The sequence below is a fragment of the Drosophila elegans genome, unplaced genomic scaffold (assembly GCF_018152505.1).
Source record: "Drosophila elegans isolate 14027-0461.03 unplaced genomic scaffold, ASM1815250v1 contig_208, whole genome shotgun sequence".
Taxonomy (NCBI): domain Eukaryota; kingdom Metazoa; phylum Arthropoda; class Insecta; order Diptera; family Drosophilidae; genus Drosophila; species Drosophila elegans.
In genome coordinates, this window is record NW_024545578.1 from 14,719,331 (window position 1) to 14,735,776 (window position 16,446).

General features: G+C 41.9%; 1 protein-coding gene across 2 annotated transcripts; it reads left to right on the forward strand.

Moving 5' to 3' along the window:
- Positions 1–1,695: 1,695 nt before the first annotated feature.
- On the forward strand, positions 1,696–14,153 carry LOC108150292 (acidic repeat-containing protein). 2 transcript variants are annotated; one of them, XM_017278395.2, is made up of 8 exons: positions 1,696–1,870; positions 7,519–7,754; positions 8,002–8,154; positions 8,333–8,596; positions 9,029–9,127; positions 12,339–12,573; positions 13,134–13,782; positions 13,848–14,153. In XM_017278395.2, exons 2-8 carry the CDS (start codon positions 7,529–7,531, stop codon positions 13,995–13,997), a joined length of 1,776 nt encoding a protein of 591 aa, XP_017133884.1. In that variant the 5' UTR covers positions 1,696–1,870; positions 7,519–7,528; the 3' UTR covers positions 13,998–14,153. The 2 variants fall into 2 exon arrangements, with proteins under 2 accessions (XP_017133884.1, XP_017133883.1); XM_017278394.2 differs by lacking the exon at positions 1,696–1,870 and adding an exon at positions 1,968–2,100.
- Positions 14,154–16,446: the final 2,293 nt, after the last annotated feature.

Genomic DNA, 16,446 nt, shown 5'->3' on the forward strand with positions numbered 1-16,446 from the left:
GATTGTTTTCCCATTTTGTTTTTTTTTTTTTTTTTTTTTGGCACATTACATAAAATTTCGTAACATTCTGCGGCAGTCTGCAGACACTCGGTTTCGGTTTCTGTCTTTCGGCAGCGGGCTAAGTTGGAAGTTTAAGAAAACTCCACTGACCTGTTAACAGAGACTTTACTATGCCATACAGCCAGTTAACTTGGCTCGCAGCGACTCCAGTTGGCCAAGAAGAAAGTTATAGACAGCTACACTACAGTAAAAACAACTTTTGCCCAAGAAGAAGCAGCCGCAGTGTTGTCCATAAACGAGTAGAACACGTTTTACTGTTGGATGTGAACCATCGCTGCCTCAGTCGACTTCGCTGTCTCAGTCGACGTCGCTGCCTTAGTCGACGACATCCAACAATTTTCCCGAGTATGTGGGAAAGCTCTGACTTTGAGTGCCAGTGCAGTGACTGTCAATTTTCCTCGTCCCGGACACTGAAAATGAAACGTCAGTCAGGGCGAATCGAATTAATTACACCTCAATTTATCATCGGATGTATTTCTATAAAGCATATTCGCTCATTTTTACCCACCTGCCCCAGTGCGATTTCACTTTGATGGGCTGGTCCGTTCGGCAGAAGCAGAAATTAGCACTTGGGGAACGCTCTGGCGGCCATATATGCATAATACCTTCCGATCGGGGCCAGGAGAATGCGGAATGGGGTTAGGGTGCGGAACGATGACTGAATAAATCAATATTAATATAGCACTCAGCGATTCGCAACTCCAGGTGGCAAAAATATGTATGTATGTGATTGCGACGGGGAAACAAGGAAGTCAATCGAAAGAATTTTATTTGGCTATAAACCAAACAAAAGTGTTAAGATATGCCGTCAATAGAAATTGTGGGTTGCCCTTTAAAAATCTAGTTAATAAATTTGTATTACCAGCTGGAATAATCAAAGGTTTATCAACTGGTTCTGTTTTACAGTAATAATCGTATTTTATTTGTATGGCTTTAATTATATAAGTATATTTAACCGCGTTTCTTCTTGTTAAATATTTAATATTGTTTTTTACAGATTACTAATGATTCGAGGTTTTGATTAACAACTCTTGTTAAATTTTGGTTCTAGTATACTATAAAATAGATATATATTTTACGTATAAAGGTTTCAGGCTTAAAACACTCAAGACATTTTCTAAAAAATCGAAAACTATGTAAACAAATATTATTCCCACCAAATGAGGTTAATTACGTGTTTAAACAAACTTTAAGCTGCATTTCATCCCGTAACAAAGCTTTTTTTATTATTATTTTATGGGCTGACTTTTCCATTTGAATAATTGAAAATTTGAGTTTTATGATTCGTGGAGCAATTCCAATGGGCTTTGATGCTGTCCCGGCTCTGTTCTATTTAGAGCTGCAATAAAACCACCGTGCCGTCAACGAGACTCGCCCGTTTTCGGTTCTTAGATCATAGCTCTCGAGTGGTCGGGAGGTTGTCAGACCGCTGACAAGCCGCTAACTGTTAGAGCTGGCCGTTTAGTGTGCCAAATACTTTCCCAGGCCAGCCCAGCTTGTCAAATTAATTGAAGAATCGACGAGTGGCAAGCGGCAAGCGAAGAGAGCCAAGAAAGCAGCCAAATGTAAATTCACGCTTCGGGCCGCGCTTCGGGCTTTGCGAGCCCAGTTGGTATGTTGGTAAGACGAGCTGGCTGAAAGCGATCAGTTGCAGACGGTCAGTCGAGCGAGACAGTTGTGTGCGCGGCGGTGTTGGAAAACCGAACTCGAATCTCTGAAAAGCCAGCCAAGCTCAGGCCAGAATCCATAATCGACTCAAGTCGACTCGAATCGAATCGAAACGAAACGAATCGAATCGCCACAAAAACAGGTAAAGAGAGGCGGTAAAAAAGAAAGTCACTGTCCAAGAACCGGGCAGAAAAAAGGGGGGCCTCGAACTCAAGACTGAAAACTCAAAACCATCCCAGAAGCACTTTGCCAGCGACAGTCTTTCACGGCAACTCGAGGAGATCGCAGCGCTTCGAAACGGTCTAAAAACCCAAAACTCTAATCGGTTGTTATCGGTTCTGTGCCAAGATCAGTGAACAATACTTAGTCAAGGTTAGCCTTTGGATTACAAAAAATAAGAAACACTGTGTGTTCAACCGCTGCACCTATTATCTAAAGTACATTTTGGAAAATGGCTTTAACATAGAAAGGATTACCTTGAGTGCTTTTCATTTTCAATCCAAATTCGCTTTGCAAATGAAATAGAGCCAAATATGCAAAGTACCGAGGATTATAAACCATTTACTAAGTTTATGCTAATCCCATAACTTTGATGTACAATTTAAAAAGTTTTGCATAATCTACTTTGCCAAACATTGAGCATTTTAGTTAATTTGTTAAACAATATTCCTTTTGTAGTGCCATAAAAAAATTGTTTATCTAGTTTTATTTCAAAACAACAACAAGGGCGAAAGCACTGCTGCTCTAATTGAATACTTCAATATTGATTATTTAAACCACAAAAACATGTGAAATCTAGAGCGAATCTCGGCTCCAAACTCAGATAAAAAGCTTTTCGAGAAGGCTAAAGATTGTTAATAATTTAAGCTAATATTTACAGTCGTAGCAAAAACCATGAAACAGCTTCAAGGATTATCATCGATTTTGCTGTGTGAAAATATGAGTATCCTTAGAGTCAAGTTTGCAAGTTAGCATTGGACTAAAAAAGACGTGAAAGTGGAGCGGCGATTTCGATCTGTTCCATTTAACCTTCCACTCTTGTAATACTTTTTGTGGGAAATGTAAGCGTTTGCATGCTTAGTTTTTCCCACCCCTTCTCCCGGTTTCCCCTCCCCGATTTTCCTCGAGCATAAAGGGGCCATAAAGTTCAGCTCGTCGCGATGCAGCCTTGGAATGGAATGGGCCAAACGTCTTGGGCAAGAACTTTTAATTGATTTTCAACTGCGGAAGGCAACTTGTGCTCGTAGTCGGACTCTTAACTGGCCGGGTCATAAATTGTATCTGCGGCAATTTAGGGCCAGTATAGTACAATACAGTCCCAGTCCCAGTCCCGTACCCCCTTCGTTGTTCAGTGGCAATTTCTCTGGTTTTTATGCCCTCTATTTTCACATGTGCTGCTGATGTTGTTTGGGATTCTGCGGTCAGCAGCCCAGGCCAACCCAACCCAACCCAAGCCAAAGCAAACCAAAGCATAGCAAAGTAACCTATACCGAACCGATGCGAACCAAGTTGAGTAATCATCTCTCAGTGGCTCTCAGGTTTCTTCTGCCCCAGCTGACCCACATACGAGCGACTTGAAGCAGTTAATTTAAGTGTTTCCTGGCCAGCTGAAGCTGAAGCAGCCTCAACCAGTTCCAGTTCCCAGTTATAGTTTACACTGTTTACATTGGCCAGCACTTTGCTGCCAAAACAAAACACACACACACACACACACACACACGGGGGCCAGGCCAACGAGGCGGATGAATTGGGTTGTACTTGCCAGCAAGGACAAGCTATTAACAGAACAAAGTCTGCTGGCAGTTCGAGTGGCTCCAATTCATTTTCCACTTTTTCGCACATTCCCCGGCAGTGTTCGTTCTATTTTGTTGTTATGCTCTTGCTTTTTGCTCTCCTAAGTAGTTAGTTCATGACCAAGTTTATGCAGCTTGTCACTCAGGAGAATTCAGGGGAATCCCCTGTCCGGCCACAGTTGCCAGCTTGTTCCGCCAGGTGGCGCCGACGCGACGATAACAAAGTCCCAATTCGTGTGACGTGCGAGTGCATGCGAAAAAGAAATGCTGAGAGTGACAAACAAAATGCAAGAAACACAAGAAAGCGAACGATAGCAACTTTTGCCTAGACAGTGCACCTAAAAAATTTAATTTTTGTTGTTTTATAGCTGTAAGATTTTTAGAGAGATTCCAAAAAAATGGTCTCCTAAAATGTGTAACAAAACTTATTTGTCAGAATTTCTTAAAATTTTTATTTCTAATTGTTTTTAAATAATTTTTTTATAATTAAACGAAACCTTAAATGTCTCTAATATTTTCTTTAATTCAACACATATTTTCCTGCAGACTTTTTAAAGAACAGTCTCCCCTTGGAAACAATTTCTTCCTTTTTTCTGAGATTTAAGACCCCTCGAAAAATCCCCACCAAAATTCAGCTGCGCCCCTCAAAAAGCGCTTACTGTAAATTTAGAGAGGGCGTGGCCGTTGAAGCGGCACGTGTAAAGCTTATTTTTCTACACCACCTCTTGGGCCATTGTCTTGGAAAATTAACTGCAACGCAGCTGCGAAGACAAGGCTCCGCAAACATATGCGACCAACTCGAACAAAGAAGGATCCCAAGGTGGGGCAAATCAGGGGCAGAAGGCGTGGCAGTGGGCTGGGGCTATGCAAATCCTGTCTGCACGTGGCCTTTTGTGCGGCCTGCATATTTATTGATATGACGCTGATATGACAATGCGGATAGAGGACAGAAGCTGCAATAGAGAACCAGAGCGGAGCCACCGGAGAGGAGTCCCAACGTCAAGTGGCAGCTGCCGCGCCTCAAGCAACCACCTTCAGTAGTTACCCCTCCGTCCTGCCCTCCAGCTCCCCGACTCCCCATCGCTCCCCTGAGTGGGCTTAAGTAATTTTTGCCAGCTATGTGACGTGCAAGTGCACAGCAAACACAACCAAAGTGCACTGGGAAAAACTTAGATCAAATCCAGTTCTAAGTGTGGGAAAAGTTGTGAACCATTCTAAAATATAACGTTTGCAAAACTTAGAAATTTAAGCTGCTAACATTTAAAACTCGTTAATTTGTCTTAAATATTTAGCTAGAAAGAAATTTTTTAAGCTTCAGTCCTAAGGCTCGCATTAGTTTTATAACAAATCTTTGTTCTCGGTTTCATTTAAATCTAACCTAATATTTAATTTGATAACTTTTTGATACACAGCTTATGTTATTTATTTTCGGTAATATTTTGAGTTTTTTTTGGCTGTCAAAAACATTTTGGGGAAAATGTGATCAGTCCGCAGCAATTTATAAATGAGCTGCATCTTCTTTTACAATTCATTTAAAATTATTAATCATTTATGTGTCTTGTATACGTTAAATATTCATATACTTTTTTCGGATTAATTTGTATTCGTTTGACATAAGATTATCTTCATTTTAGTTTGCCTATTATAATTTCTCTCAGTTTTCCATACCCGGTATCTTTTCCATCAGCATCACGCACATGAATATTAATGTAGAATGCACACACGGTTAGCTGCGCTCTTCTATGGGGGCATTAAAATATTGTATAGTGGGAGCAACGTTCCATATGAGTTAGTCCCTACAATAGACAACACCAGAACGAACAAGAAGAAGAATCTAGTGAAGAGGAAGAAGAAGCAGAAAGAGCCAAGTGGTTGCCAAAGCTAAAGAACTGCAAAAACTTGCCCCCCATTTTCTTTCTGTCCCACGCTTGTCAGAAGTTTTGCATTGCATTGTTACCCTGCCCTTCAGCCTTCAACCCTACCACCCCCCACACCACCCGCACCATACCAAAAAACCCTTCCAGCCTTCCAGTAACCCTTAGAACCCCCATGCTTTCCTTGTTCTTGCCGTTCTTGCGGCATGACGCGTGAAATGTTCCGAGTTCGGTGAGAAAAATGGTAGATAAAAGAGCTTTGTGGCAAAAGGGGACGGGACGGTGCGCAGAGTAAATGCAATTTCCTCAAGACTTCAATAGGCAGGAGTTTATAAGTACTTCGAAACAGAAGGCCCTTGGGAAAATTCAGCAAAAGGGGGCGAAAAAAGTGGGTAAATTGCATGTGCAACAGGGTGGTTAGCAAAATGATTTCAGTTCAGATTTAGTTTATTTATTTCTTTAGATTCCATCAAATTTCCCAAACAATCTGTGAAGTTTACGGACTTCAGTTTACTTGAAAATTCATAATTCTTCATTTAAATCATCATTTAAATTCATTAGATCTCGTTGAATGGGACCCATTTTTTCTAGGTAATTAACACCCACTGTTCTCAGGCCAGGTAATATGTCATCATATTTTGTTGAGCTTTGCCCTTACTCGACGGCTGAGAAGGTATTTGCCTGGGGCATTGGTATTTAATAAACACCGCTGACGAGCTTCGCTCCGTAAAACTTTTAATTAAGCGACGGCTACGGCTGATGCTGCTGCCGTGATGCTGATGTTGCTGCTGGCAGTATTTCACTTCGAAAACTGGAGACACTGAAGCGTCATAAAACAGCGACTTGGCGGCTTATCAAAAACCAAGCCCTAAACCCTGAAATTAAACCACTCAAATCTGAGACATTACCGTATTGCTGCCTTATGCAGGTGGAGTTGCTTGTTGCTGCTGTCGCTGAAGTTGCTGCTGCAGTTGGCCAGTGGGTCACTGGGTTTTCACTTTGGTTTATGACCACTTTGCCGTTTGTTTATCAGCGCTGGACTTGATTTCCCGAAAGCGTTTAACTCTTTTTTCAATGAGCGGCAGCAGCAGCATTAACGGCGACAACAACAGTTGCTGCTACGAATTGCTGCGAACAAGTTTTTTGGAAAAACGATGCGTCGCAGTCGACGTCTCAGTCGCTTTCACTAAGCCCGCAGCAGCCGCACTTGACACTGCGACAATAACAGCAGCAGCAACAACTGCAACCTCTGCGACAACAACAACAACAACAACAAAAACAGCGGCAACAACAACTGCGAAAGCAGCAACAACGGCAACAATTGCTGCGGTTGTTTGCAATTGCAGTTGGCTGTTGGTCGTGCTGATTGTCATGACTAAAAAGCCACCAGCAATGGAAGCAACAGCAGCAACATCACGGCAGCAACAACAATGACAGTAATGCCGTGACAGCAATCCGAACTTGTGAATACCCTTCGAAGTCGGACTTCCTCTGAGAACTTTGTCCAGCGTTTTTGTTCGATTCCAAGCGTGTCCAGGGATGGTGAGACCCGCTTGTGTCTCTCACAACCTTCAACTGCCACTGTGGTGCCTGCAGCTGTCCAAAAAGGTGTTGTTGTTGCTCAGGTGGCTGCTGCTGCAACTGTTGCTGTTGCTGTTGCTGCTGTGTGTCAAGTGCCAGCAACTGGACATGTGAACACCGCCGGCGGCAACTTTGAGGCGTAGCTCAAAAACATGTTTACACTCGCACTCTCACACGGGCGCCGCTCCTTTGTCTGCTTTCTTTAGTGGCTGGCTTATTGACCGAACGACCACTCCACCGACCACTGAGCCACGTTTGCCCACTAAATGTGTAATTTCGCAGTCATGCAAAAGAAAGTGACTGCACTATCACAACAAAAATGTGTAGAGATTTGTAAACACCATTGACCTGGGATTGCTTTGATAGAGGATTGTGAAATTAAGGTATTTGCTCCATCAAATTTTAGTAGCTGAGATCATTTGACAAACCTTTCTGTGTTAAGAAAACTATGAAATCATAGTTTTGATACAAATTAATATCTAATATCACCCAACTATCTATTGATCTTTGACTAATCCCTTATTTCTCACCTTTCCTTACAGATCTGACAGAATGAAGTTCGTGATTCTGTTGTGCGTGCTAAGCGCATTGCTGCTGCAAATTGAGGCATCGCCACTTCAGCGACTTTCGAGGAGCGAGCGGGCTGTTTCTCGTCAGCAGGCGGTCAATAATGAGGTTGCTCCAGCGGTAGCTCCCGCCAGCGACGATGATGAGGATGATGATGATGAGGACGACGATGATGAGCCTGATCTAGGGGATCTGATTGATGACGATGATGGTAGGTCGAGAGATACGTACCCTTTCTAGATCACTGAATGCACCCAGGCAGCACCACCAGCACAGCACCACTGTATGATCTGGTCGAACCACTCGACCACTCGACCACTGAACCACTGAGCAATGCAATACGCACCCAGCCAAAAACAATATTTGACCTGCTTTTATTAACCATCATTTTTTGTGACTCTCTTCTGTGGTTCCCTTCTCCTTGGGTAACAAAGTTCTTTTGATTTCGGGACTTTCAGATGACGATGAGGAGGAGGACGATGACGATGACGAGGAGGATGACACGCCCCAGGGTCAGGCCGCCCCAGCAGCCACTGCCAGCGATGATGATGAAGAAGAGGACGATGATGATGATGACTATCTGGACAGGCTGTTCGATGATATCTTGGGAGGTGAGTTTTCTAAAGAATGTCTCCAGATTAATTACAATATTTCAATAACTATTTTAAATAAAATAGAAAAATATTAAACAGACCATTTCGTGTCCGCCAAGGAAAAATCCTTTTTCAACAATATCAAAATATTTCAATATTTCTGAGGCGTGCTTACTAAAATCAATACTTTTTGCAGATGATGAAGATGAGGATGACGATGACGAGGTTGCGCCCGCTGCCAGCGCCCAGCAGAGTGCTGTTGCCGCCGCTCCCGCCCAAACTCTGGATGAGGTTGCCCCCGCTGCCGCTTCCTCTGTGAGCGCCGGAATTTCCGACGGTGTCGATCTGCCTGCCGAGTCCGGAAACGCTGCGGAAGCCGTGGCCGCCGGAAATGCCGCCGATGAGTCCGTGTCCGCTAACGTTGCCCCGGCGCAGTCCGCTGCCGCCAGCAACAATGAAGGTGAACAAAATGTTTTTTACGATGAAGACGCACTTGTAGATGGTGTTAGTGGTGGCACAAGTAGTTTAAGTAGCACCCTTGCAATTGACGAACAACAGAAACAAACAAACATACGGCTGCAACAGCAGCAGCAACTGCAACAACAGCAACAGCAATCACTGGCTTCATCTCAGCATGCAACGACATCAACAACTAGCACAGTCAACAAGAACACTCTAACCAACAACCACATCATTAACAATAAGCTGGTGTCCAGTGCTACGACCTTGGGGCAACCAGCAGCACTTGTTGCCGGTGTTGCTCCGGGGAGTGTTGCTGCTGGCACCGACGACACTGACAACGCTGACGATGACGAATATGATGAGGACGACGAGGACGATGAAGATGATGATGATATTGATGATGGAGTCGATGAAATTGGTGAAATTACAGGTATCGCCGGTGATGACGACGAGGAGGCCGACGATGATGATGACGATGACGACGATGACATTATCGGCGATGACATCATCGAGGCCCGCCGCGAAGCACGTGAGTCCAAATCGAAGTCGGAAACGGCGACGAAAGAAACCAAGGCCAAGAAATCAACAAGTCCCTCCAAGAAGGCCAAAAAAGAGCTGAAGCATTAACCAAACAATTGCTAAAAGAACAACAAACAACAAACAACAACAACAACAACAACCGCAACAACAACTAAAGACAGGGACCCACAACAACAAAAAAACAGCAACAGCAACAAAGAATGACAAGCCCCACAAAAAAATAAAGAAGGGAAGCGATTTTTCTGAACATTTTCACAATGGGGCAGGACGCAATCCGGACTTTTTGCAACTGCATCTTTGCCTGCACTGACTATCCTCCCCCCACCCCTCGCTATCCTATAATTTATTAAAAACTGAGTTAAGTACATATATTTTAACGCATCCCCGATGAGGGGATGAAGTTATCGAGAGTTTGGTGCTAGTCAAACTATCTGCAAAACAACAAAAAACAGCACAATTATCCCTTAAATTCCACTAAATCCCTCCAACGCACAATTGTTGAGTTATTTACGCACGGACTGTTTCACCTGACAAAAGAGTTGCAACAGCAACTGTACGCACAACAGCAACACTAGTTGCAGCTGCAACTGCAACAGCAACATGTTTAATGCCCAAGCACAAAAATGGTTGAAATCAAAGAGATCACAAAGCAGAACAAGATGATGAAGGTGATGAAGAAGAAGAAGGCGCAGAAGAAGAAGAGAAGGCGGAAGAAGAGAAAAAGCAGAGCAAGAGAAGAATTGAAAAGAGATATCGCAGAAGAAAGTTATATCCCAGAAAGAAAGGCTTCCCTTGCTCTCTCTTTCCCACTCCATCAAATCCACATATCTCTCTCCCTCTCTCACACACACACAAACACCCCGCATACACTTATAGCTAAATTGATGTAACAACAACAAACAACAGCAATAAGAATTGTTCACTTAGTGTAATTTATTTATTTCTAGTTGTAATTTCATCTTCGTATTTGTGTAATTAAACAAAACAGATTCGGAATTAGTTATCATGATGTAAAGAACTGCCTATCTCACTCGCTCTATGTCTATCTACCTATCTATGTCTATCTCTCTCACGCACATTCAACACACACGCATTTAAGCACTATCGCTATCTCTTGCTTTCACACATTTGGCTTACAATTGAACATTTTAGATGAGAAAAAAAGATGTAAATGTTTTACCTTTGGCTTTTTCTGTCTCTTTTCTCGGCTCGCATAATTTTCCGAACGTAAATAACGCAAATTTTGTAAAATCATGGAAAGAAACTCAATTGAACTAAAAAAACAACAAATTGTAGCTAAAAGTTGAACGCTTGAAAGGCAGCGCAAAATTTCACAAGAACAAAATAGAAAATTGTTAAACTTTGCGTTTTAGGTCATTTAATTTATAACTTATTATTTATTTATTTATTTATTATTTATTGTAAAGAAAAACAAAGCAAGATGATGAAGAACAAGCCACAAAACAACATGAAAATTTGCTTAAATAAATTTGCGAAATGAAATTCCTTGTGCAACTTTTAATGGTATTGGAAACTGTGGAATTGGAAATTTTGTGTTTTTATTTCCGGTAGCATACTTTCAAGCGTCACCTTAGACCAGGTACTGGTGTCTCTGTCTCTGTCTGTCCTCTACCCCTCTCTGTCGCTCCTCACACACACTCATCATTAGCAGGTTCCATCATTACAGTAACGTGCCGAGCTATCTCGGTACACTCTCATATCATCCATCTCGCCCATCTGCAGCTGTAATTAGTTAGGATCTGGTTCTTAACCATTGTAATTGTGCATTTCTTACCCCCAGCATGCTCTGAAATAATCCCCCAACGCCCACACGATTATCTATTTTAGAATATGCCGCATTAAATTTACAATTCTCCGCTTCAATTAACAGCTAGAGAAAAGGGCAACTGCTAAAACTGAACCCTATTCTGGGCGTGGGCGAATACTTAGCGGACCCACTGTGGGGTGGGGCAGTGCTATCATGCAAAAAGTACATTAGTACCTCATCACGTTCAACGGTGGTCGAGTGTGAGATTATATCCGCTTGTGGGTCCCAAAACACCCGAAAGGGAGGTGCCCGGGTGATGGGTCACCGCGATAAGGAGGAGACAAGGATTAGGACCTGGTTTCCTGGTTAACGGGTATGTCCTGGCGAATCGCTGCATACTCTGTCGCCGAAAGTGGCAGTTTCGGAAATAAATTTATGGGGTTAAGTGACCGCTACGTTGGAGTTTAGTCATTGTGGAATTGGAATTTCCAACAAAATACCTTTAAACTAATAAGGGCCAAAAAGAAGTAGATTCCCAAATTCACTTTCACTCTTCTTATAATAATTTAAAACAAATTGTCAAATTCAAAAATTAATAGACAAACCAATTTATTGCAAATTACGATTTATAAATCATTAAAAAACATTTTTGTCTTAGAAGCATTGCTATAATCATAAATTCTAAATAGTTTTTTCTTAACATGAAAGCAAAATGTCAATCATATTTATTAACTAAACCTATTAATCTTAAACTATTATAGAAAAATATTATTTATATTTAAAATGCATTTAATCACAATGATTTATTATAATAGTGTATTAGAAAATGTTATTACCTAATTTAAAAAAATGTGTTGACCTATTTAATCAAAGCTCCAAGTATGATATTTAATAATAATTTTGCAATAACAAAAAAGCTCAACAAATCACTTAATTATCGAGTGATTAAGCACGCTATTAATTAACACTATAGTTGCAATGATTTACGATAGGGAAACTGCTATAAATTGCTTTGCTCAACCGTTGGTTATTGGATTTTTTGTGCACGTATGTGAACTTAACTGCATGTCGGAGGTGGGGCTTTAATGTTCATGTTCTTTTTCACATTATTTGCTAACCCCAGCCACGAACACACACGCACCGCATAATCTTAGTGTGTTAGTGTGTATCTGTGGTCAGCTCTCATGCACACACACACACTCAGATGCACCTGAATGTAATTAGAGGTTGAAAACAAAGCGAATGCCTATGGAAAATCACACTCACACTTACCCCTTCGAAAATGAAACCACAATGTCCGCCCACTGCCCTTTCACCCCCTCCTGGATTTGAACTTTCATTGTGTTCAGTTGAACCGAACTAATGTAAACATTTTTCTGCCCCCGCCGGCCCTTTCCCTGCGCTTCCTCCTCGACCTTTGACCCTCACGCAGGTGACCTGAAGAACAACGTCATCGACATGTCCACGGATGCTTTCCAGGCCCGCCACAATCACTTCATCGACGCCATCTTCTCGAGGATCAACCGCATCGTGTCGGATAACTATGATCCCTACGTGGTCAACCTCACGGGTCGCTGGGCATCCCCCAATGCCGCCAGTGGGTCAACGGTCAAGGCCGCGAACAAGAAGCACTCCACCACCAGCAAGGTCGGAGGTCACAAAAAACTGTAAGTGTGGCTCCATTTAAGAATACAATTATAATACTATTCCATTACTTCACATCATTTTACTTTAAGTAATTACTAATGAGCTGAATTGACAAAAATGGATAAATAGGTTAGGTTCTCTAAATTTTTGTCTCTCTAACATATTAAAATAATATTTTAAAATTGTATATCTTAAAATCGTATTTAAAATTTTACTGCAGAAGCAGGACCAACTACTGCGGCTAAGGCCAACTTTTTTTTTAGTTTCAAAATTATAAGCTTTTATGTTCAATTCTTTAATGATCTAAATTATTTCAATTATTAATTACTAAGTCGTGATTTTAAGGTATATTCTTAACAATAATTATATATTTTTCTGATATGGTTTTTGTAATCAAGATCAAAACAGATAACTATAAATTATTTAAACATTATTTTTTGTGCTTTAATTTTTTTTTAAAACAGTACAACTTTTGTTGTTTATTACAAATAAACTTAAGGTTAAGGACAAAGTAAAGTAGATTCAACGTTGCAATCAAGCGGTCTTCTATTTACCAACTCAAATTTCGTTGCCTTTGCAGCAAGAACACGCGTTCAGAGCCCCGTGCCGGCAATTCGAACCAGAATCAGAACCAAAATCAGGAGGCTCGGGAGGCTGCGGTTAAGCTGCAGGAGCAGTTGACGCAATTACAGTCGGAGCTGGCCATCAAAGCCGTTGAGAAGAGGCCCAGCGAGCCGCAGTCCGACCACGCCCCCTCTGCAGCCGCTTCCGAGTCACCGAAGGCGGAAACGCGCACTGTTTCTGGCACGAAAACCAGCCAAAAGAAGTCCTCGTCGAACGGCACTCAGGGCCACAAGCAGAACGCGAAAAAGGCTTCTGGCCTAAAATCAGGAAACTACAATCAGCCCGCGGGGGCCAGCAAGGCAGGAGCAAGTGCTGCAGTGGAGAAGCTGCAGAAGGCCGAGGGCAGGCTCTCAGGATTGGCATCCTTGAAGCGGGTGGGAAATGTCAAGGTGATCAGCGATGCCGAGGGACGCAACTCGACGATCAAGGCCAAGTTCACCCTGGGTCCCCTGATCCTGCGTGTGGAGAAGTCCTTCAAGAAGGGCAGCGTGAGGAGCGTGAAGAGTGCGACGGCCAGGACGAATGAGATGGTTGGACGCATCAAGTTCAGCGTTCTGGACGATCGGGCCACCCTAATGTCCATCAAGGTGCAGCAGCCAAAGCAGGTGAGTGGCAGCCTCAAATCCCAACTGTTTCCCCGGCTTCTTTGACCAATCAACCTTTGACACAGGTGGAGGTGGAGAGCAAGGACAATCACGACCGCACCCGCGAATTTGTGTGGCGACGCACGCCCAAAATCGCCAAATTGGTCAACGAGAAACTCAAATTGGCAGCCGAATCCTTGTTTGCCCCACAGGGCGTCGAAGTCGTCAGGCTCTGAACGCAAATGGGGTTTTCGAGGATAACAGCCATTTCTCACTGCTCTGCTCAGCTGTAGTCTACGCCTAATTGTAATGCCTAATTTATTTATTTATTTAACTTATTTACCCATCTATTTATCAACCCATCTATCGATAATAAATCAATTCTGTCTATGCATTGGTTTAGTTTCTGTTTAATTTGATTGAACAGAATTTTAATTGGGTGCTTATCCCAGGCTTTGATGCAATTGACACTTGTCTGTATTATGGAAGAGTTGTTCACATTGGGAATAAAAAATACATTTAAATATAATCGTATAAATAATATTCGGCCTTTATTTTTAGTCAACTAATGCATTCAAAATAAAGCTAAATGGGGATGAATGGCATGCGGATTGGAAAAATATATATTAAATTGAATAAGATATTTATCGGGAAAAGCTATCCAGACTGGCTGATCAAAACTGTGACAGCTTAAATTTCTGATATCTCATAGCAGCTACATTTATCTCAATCATGTTTGAAATTGAAAACGATTTGAGTTTATTTGTGGCGGCATACATTTCATCCAGTAAAATGGAAGGCATTTATGGGCAATGACTATGATGGGAAAATCTGTTGAATGTGCATCTTTGTCTGAAGAATTTTTTCGCTCTAAACTAGTTTCATTAAATTGCAAACCCTTGCCAAACCATTAAGCCCAGTTTAGTTGGCAATTATCCTAGATCACCTGGAGGAAAATCAGGCTCTTAAAATGGCTAAAAATATTGTCGAATTCGGGGAAAGCTCTTTCTCCGCTTCCTTGGTTTTGTAAATAAAGGTCCAACCATGGTGTCCTTTTTGTCCCATTTCGGACCCTCTTTTCACCCCTTTTTTAACCCCTTTTCATCCCTTTTCCCACCTTGCCACCACCCCACACGTATCTGTGTCAGGTCGCTTGCAGTTTTCATTAATGTTGCAATTTTGCGAGGAGTTCGCCGATGTCCTGGTGCGAACGAGAGGGAAGATGAAGACAGGGGGGGCGGGAGAGGGACAGAGAAAGAGAGTCTGGAACAGGATCCTCCGAACAAAGTAAATATGAGTGCGTTGTATATTGTGTTGCAACCTTAGGCGGAAGGACATGCAATTTGTTGTTGTTTGCCTTTGTTGTTACGCTAGCTATCGCTGTCTCCCTCCGACATCCTACCAATGCAGCCCTTCCCTCTCCGCTCTCCCTCTCGCACGCTCATCATGCATGCTGTTTGTTTTGTCTTGTCCTTGTCTGCCGACGGATGGAAAGGGACGGGACGCATTTCTGCTCTTTGTTGCACCTAAATTGACAACAATATCGTTTCATTTGCTCACTGAAGTGAACTCATCAGTGCCCAAGTCCTGCAGCCTGCTGGTGCACGACCTCCCTGTACAGATAAAGAAATTCGCATGAAAACTATATCATTTAGCATACGTTAAATGTTTTGATTTTTGAAAAAAATATCTATCTGAATTACAAACCATTAACCAATATTCATTAGTTAAATCTAGTAAATTTAATGGTCTTAATTAAGAAAGCTGCTGTGAATTATTTTAGTTATTTGCAACTTTATTTGACAAATGTTAAAATGAATTTCGATTTTTCACAGTGCATGCCGCACAAACCCATACACATTGCCACATCATTTTTTGCAAGCTGCTGCCGCTTGATTATATTGGCTCTCAGCGAGGAGGACAATGTGTTCCGACTTCAAGTTTAGTGGATCAGATCTCCCCTTTCCTGAATGCTGATGCATGGTTACGATTGCGCCACTCCCTCACAAATTTAGCAGGCAACAATTTTAACAAATTCAATTGTCAGGGGATGGGGGTCGGCCCAAACTCATTTGCACTTTTGCCTGCTGTTGCCAAAAGGCAAAAGCACAAATAAGTAAAATATGAGCTAAAAAAAAAAGAGAAATGTATACAATTTTTGCCAACGAAAATTCTTGAGCTTAAAATTTGCATTTGTTATTACTTCGTCGGTTTGCAGTTGCAATTGTTGAATATGCAACAATGCCCCAGAACAGAATCTCGTATCCTCCCCTCCTCGAGCGCTTTAACTTGGTTAGCAGATTTAATTCCTAGCCAGATCCTGATTGTATTACAATGTGGGCGGAATGACGCCCTTTCATTTGAAAAGTGGGAGAGCACAGAAATATTCGTAGAGCATTTTCATAAATCATAAAATTTTCGCAAATGAACTGCATTCTGCCGCGGGGGTTGTTGAGCTAGGGAAAATGGTTTATAAAATTTAACACCTGAGGGGAAGAAAAGTTATCTAAAGCCATAAATAATTTAAGGAATATTTTAATGTGTGTATTGAGGGAAAATTCAATTGGGAATATTGATATAACGATTTTTTTTTGTTGCTTAGTGCATTTGTCATTCGGCAAGTTGGAAGTTTAATAAAAATTCATTCCACAATATTTTCTGGGCAACCAAATTGGAAACTTTTGG

Excerpts from the sequence above, each read along its gene's own strand:
- LOC108150292 (XM_017278395.2), top strand. The coding sequence starts at position 7,529 with ATGAAGTTCGTGATTCTGTTGTGCGTGCTAAGCGCATTGCTGCTGCAA. Across the intron at positions 7,755-8,001 it reads TCTGATTGATGACGATGATG|ATGACGATGAGGAGGAGGAC; the intron begins GTAGGTCGAGAG and ends CGGGACTTTCAG. Across the intron at positions 8,155-8,332 it reads GTTCGATGATATCTTGGGAG|ATGATGAAGATGAGGATGAC; the intron begins GTGAGTTTTCTA and ends TACTTTTTGCAG.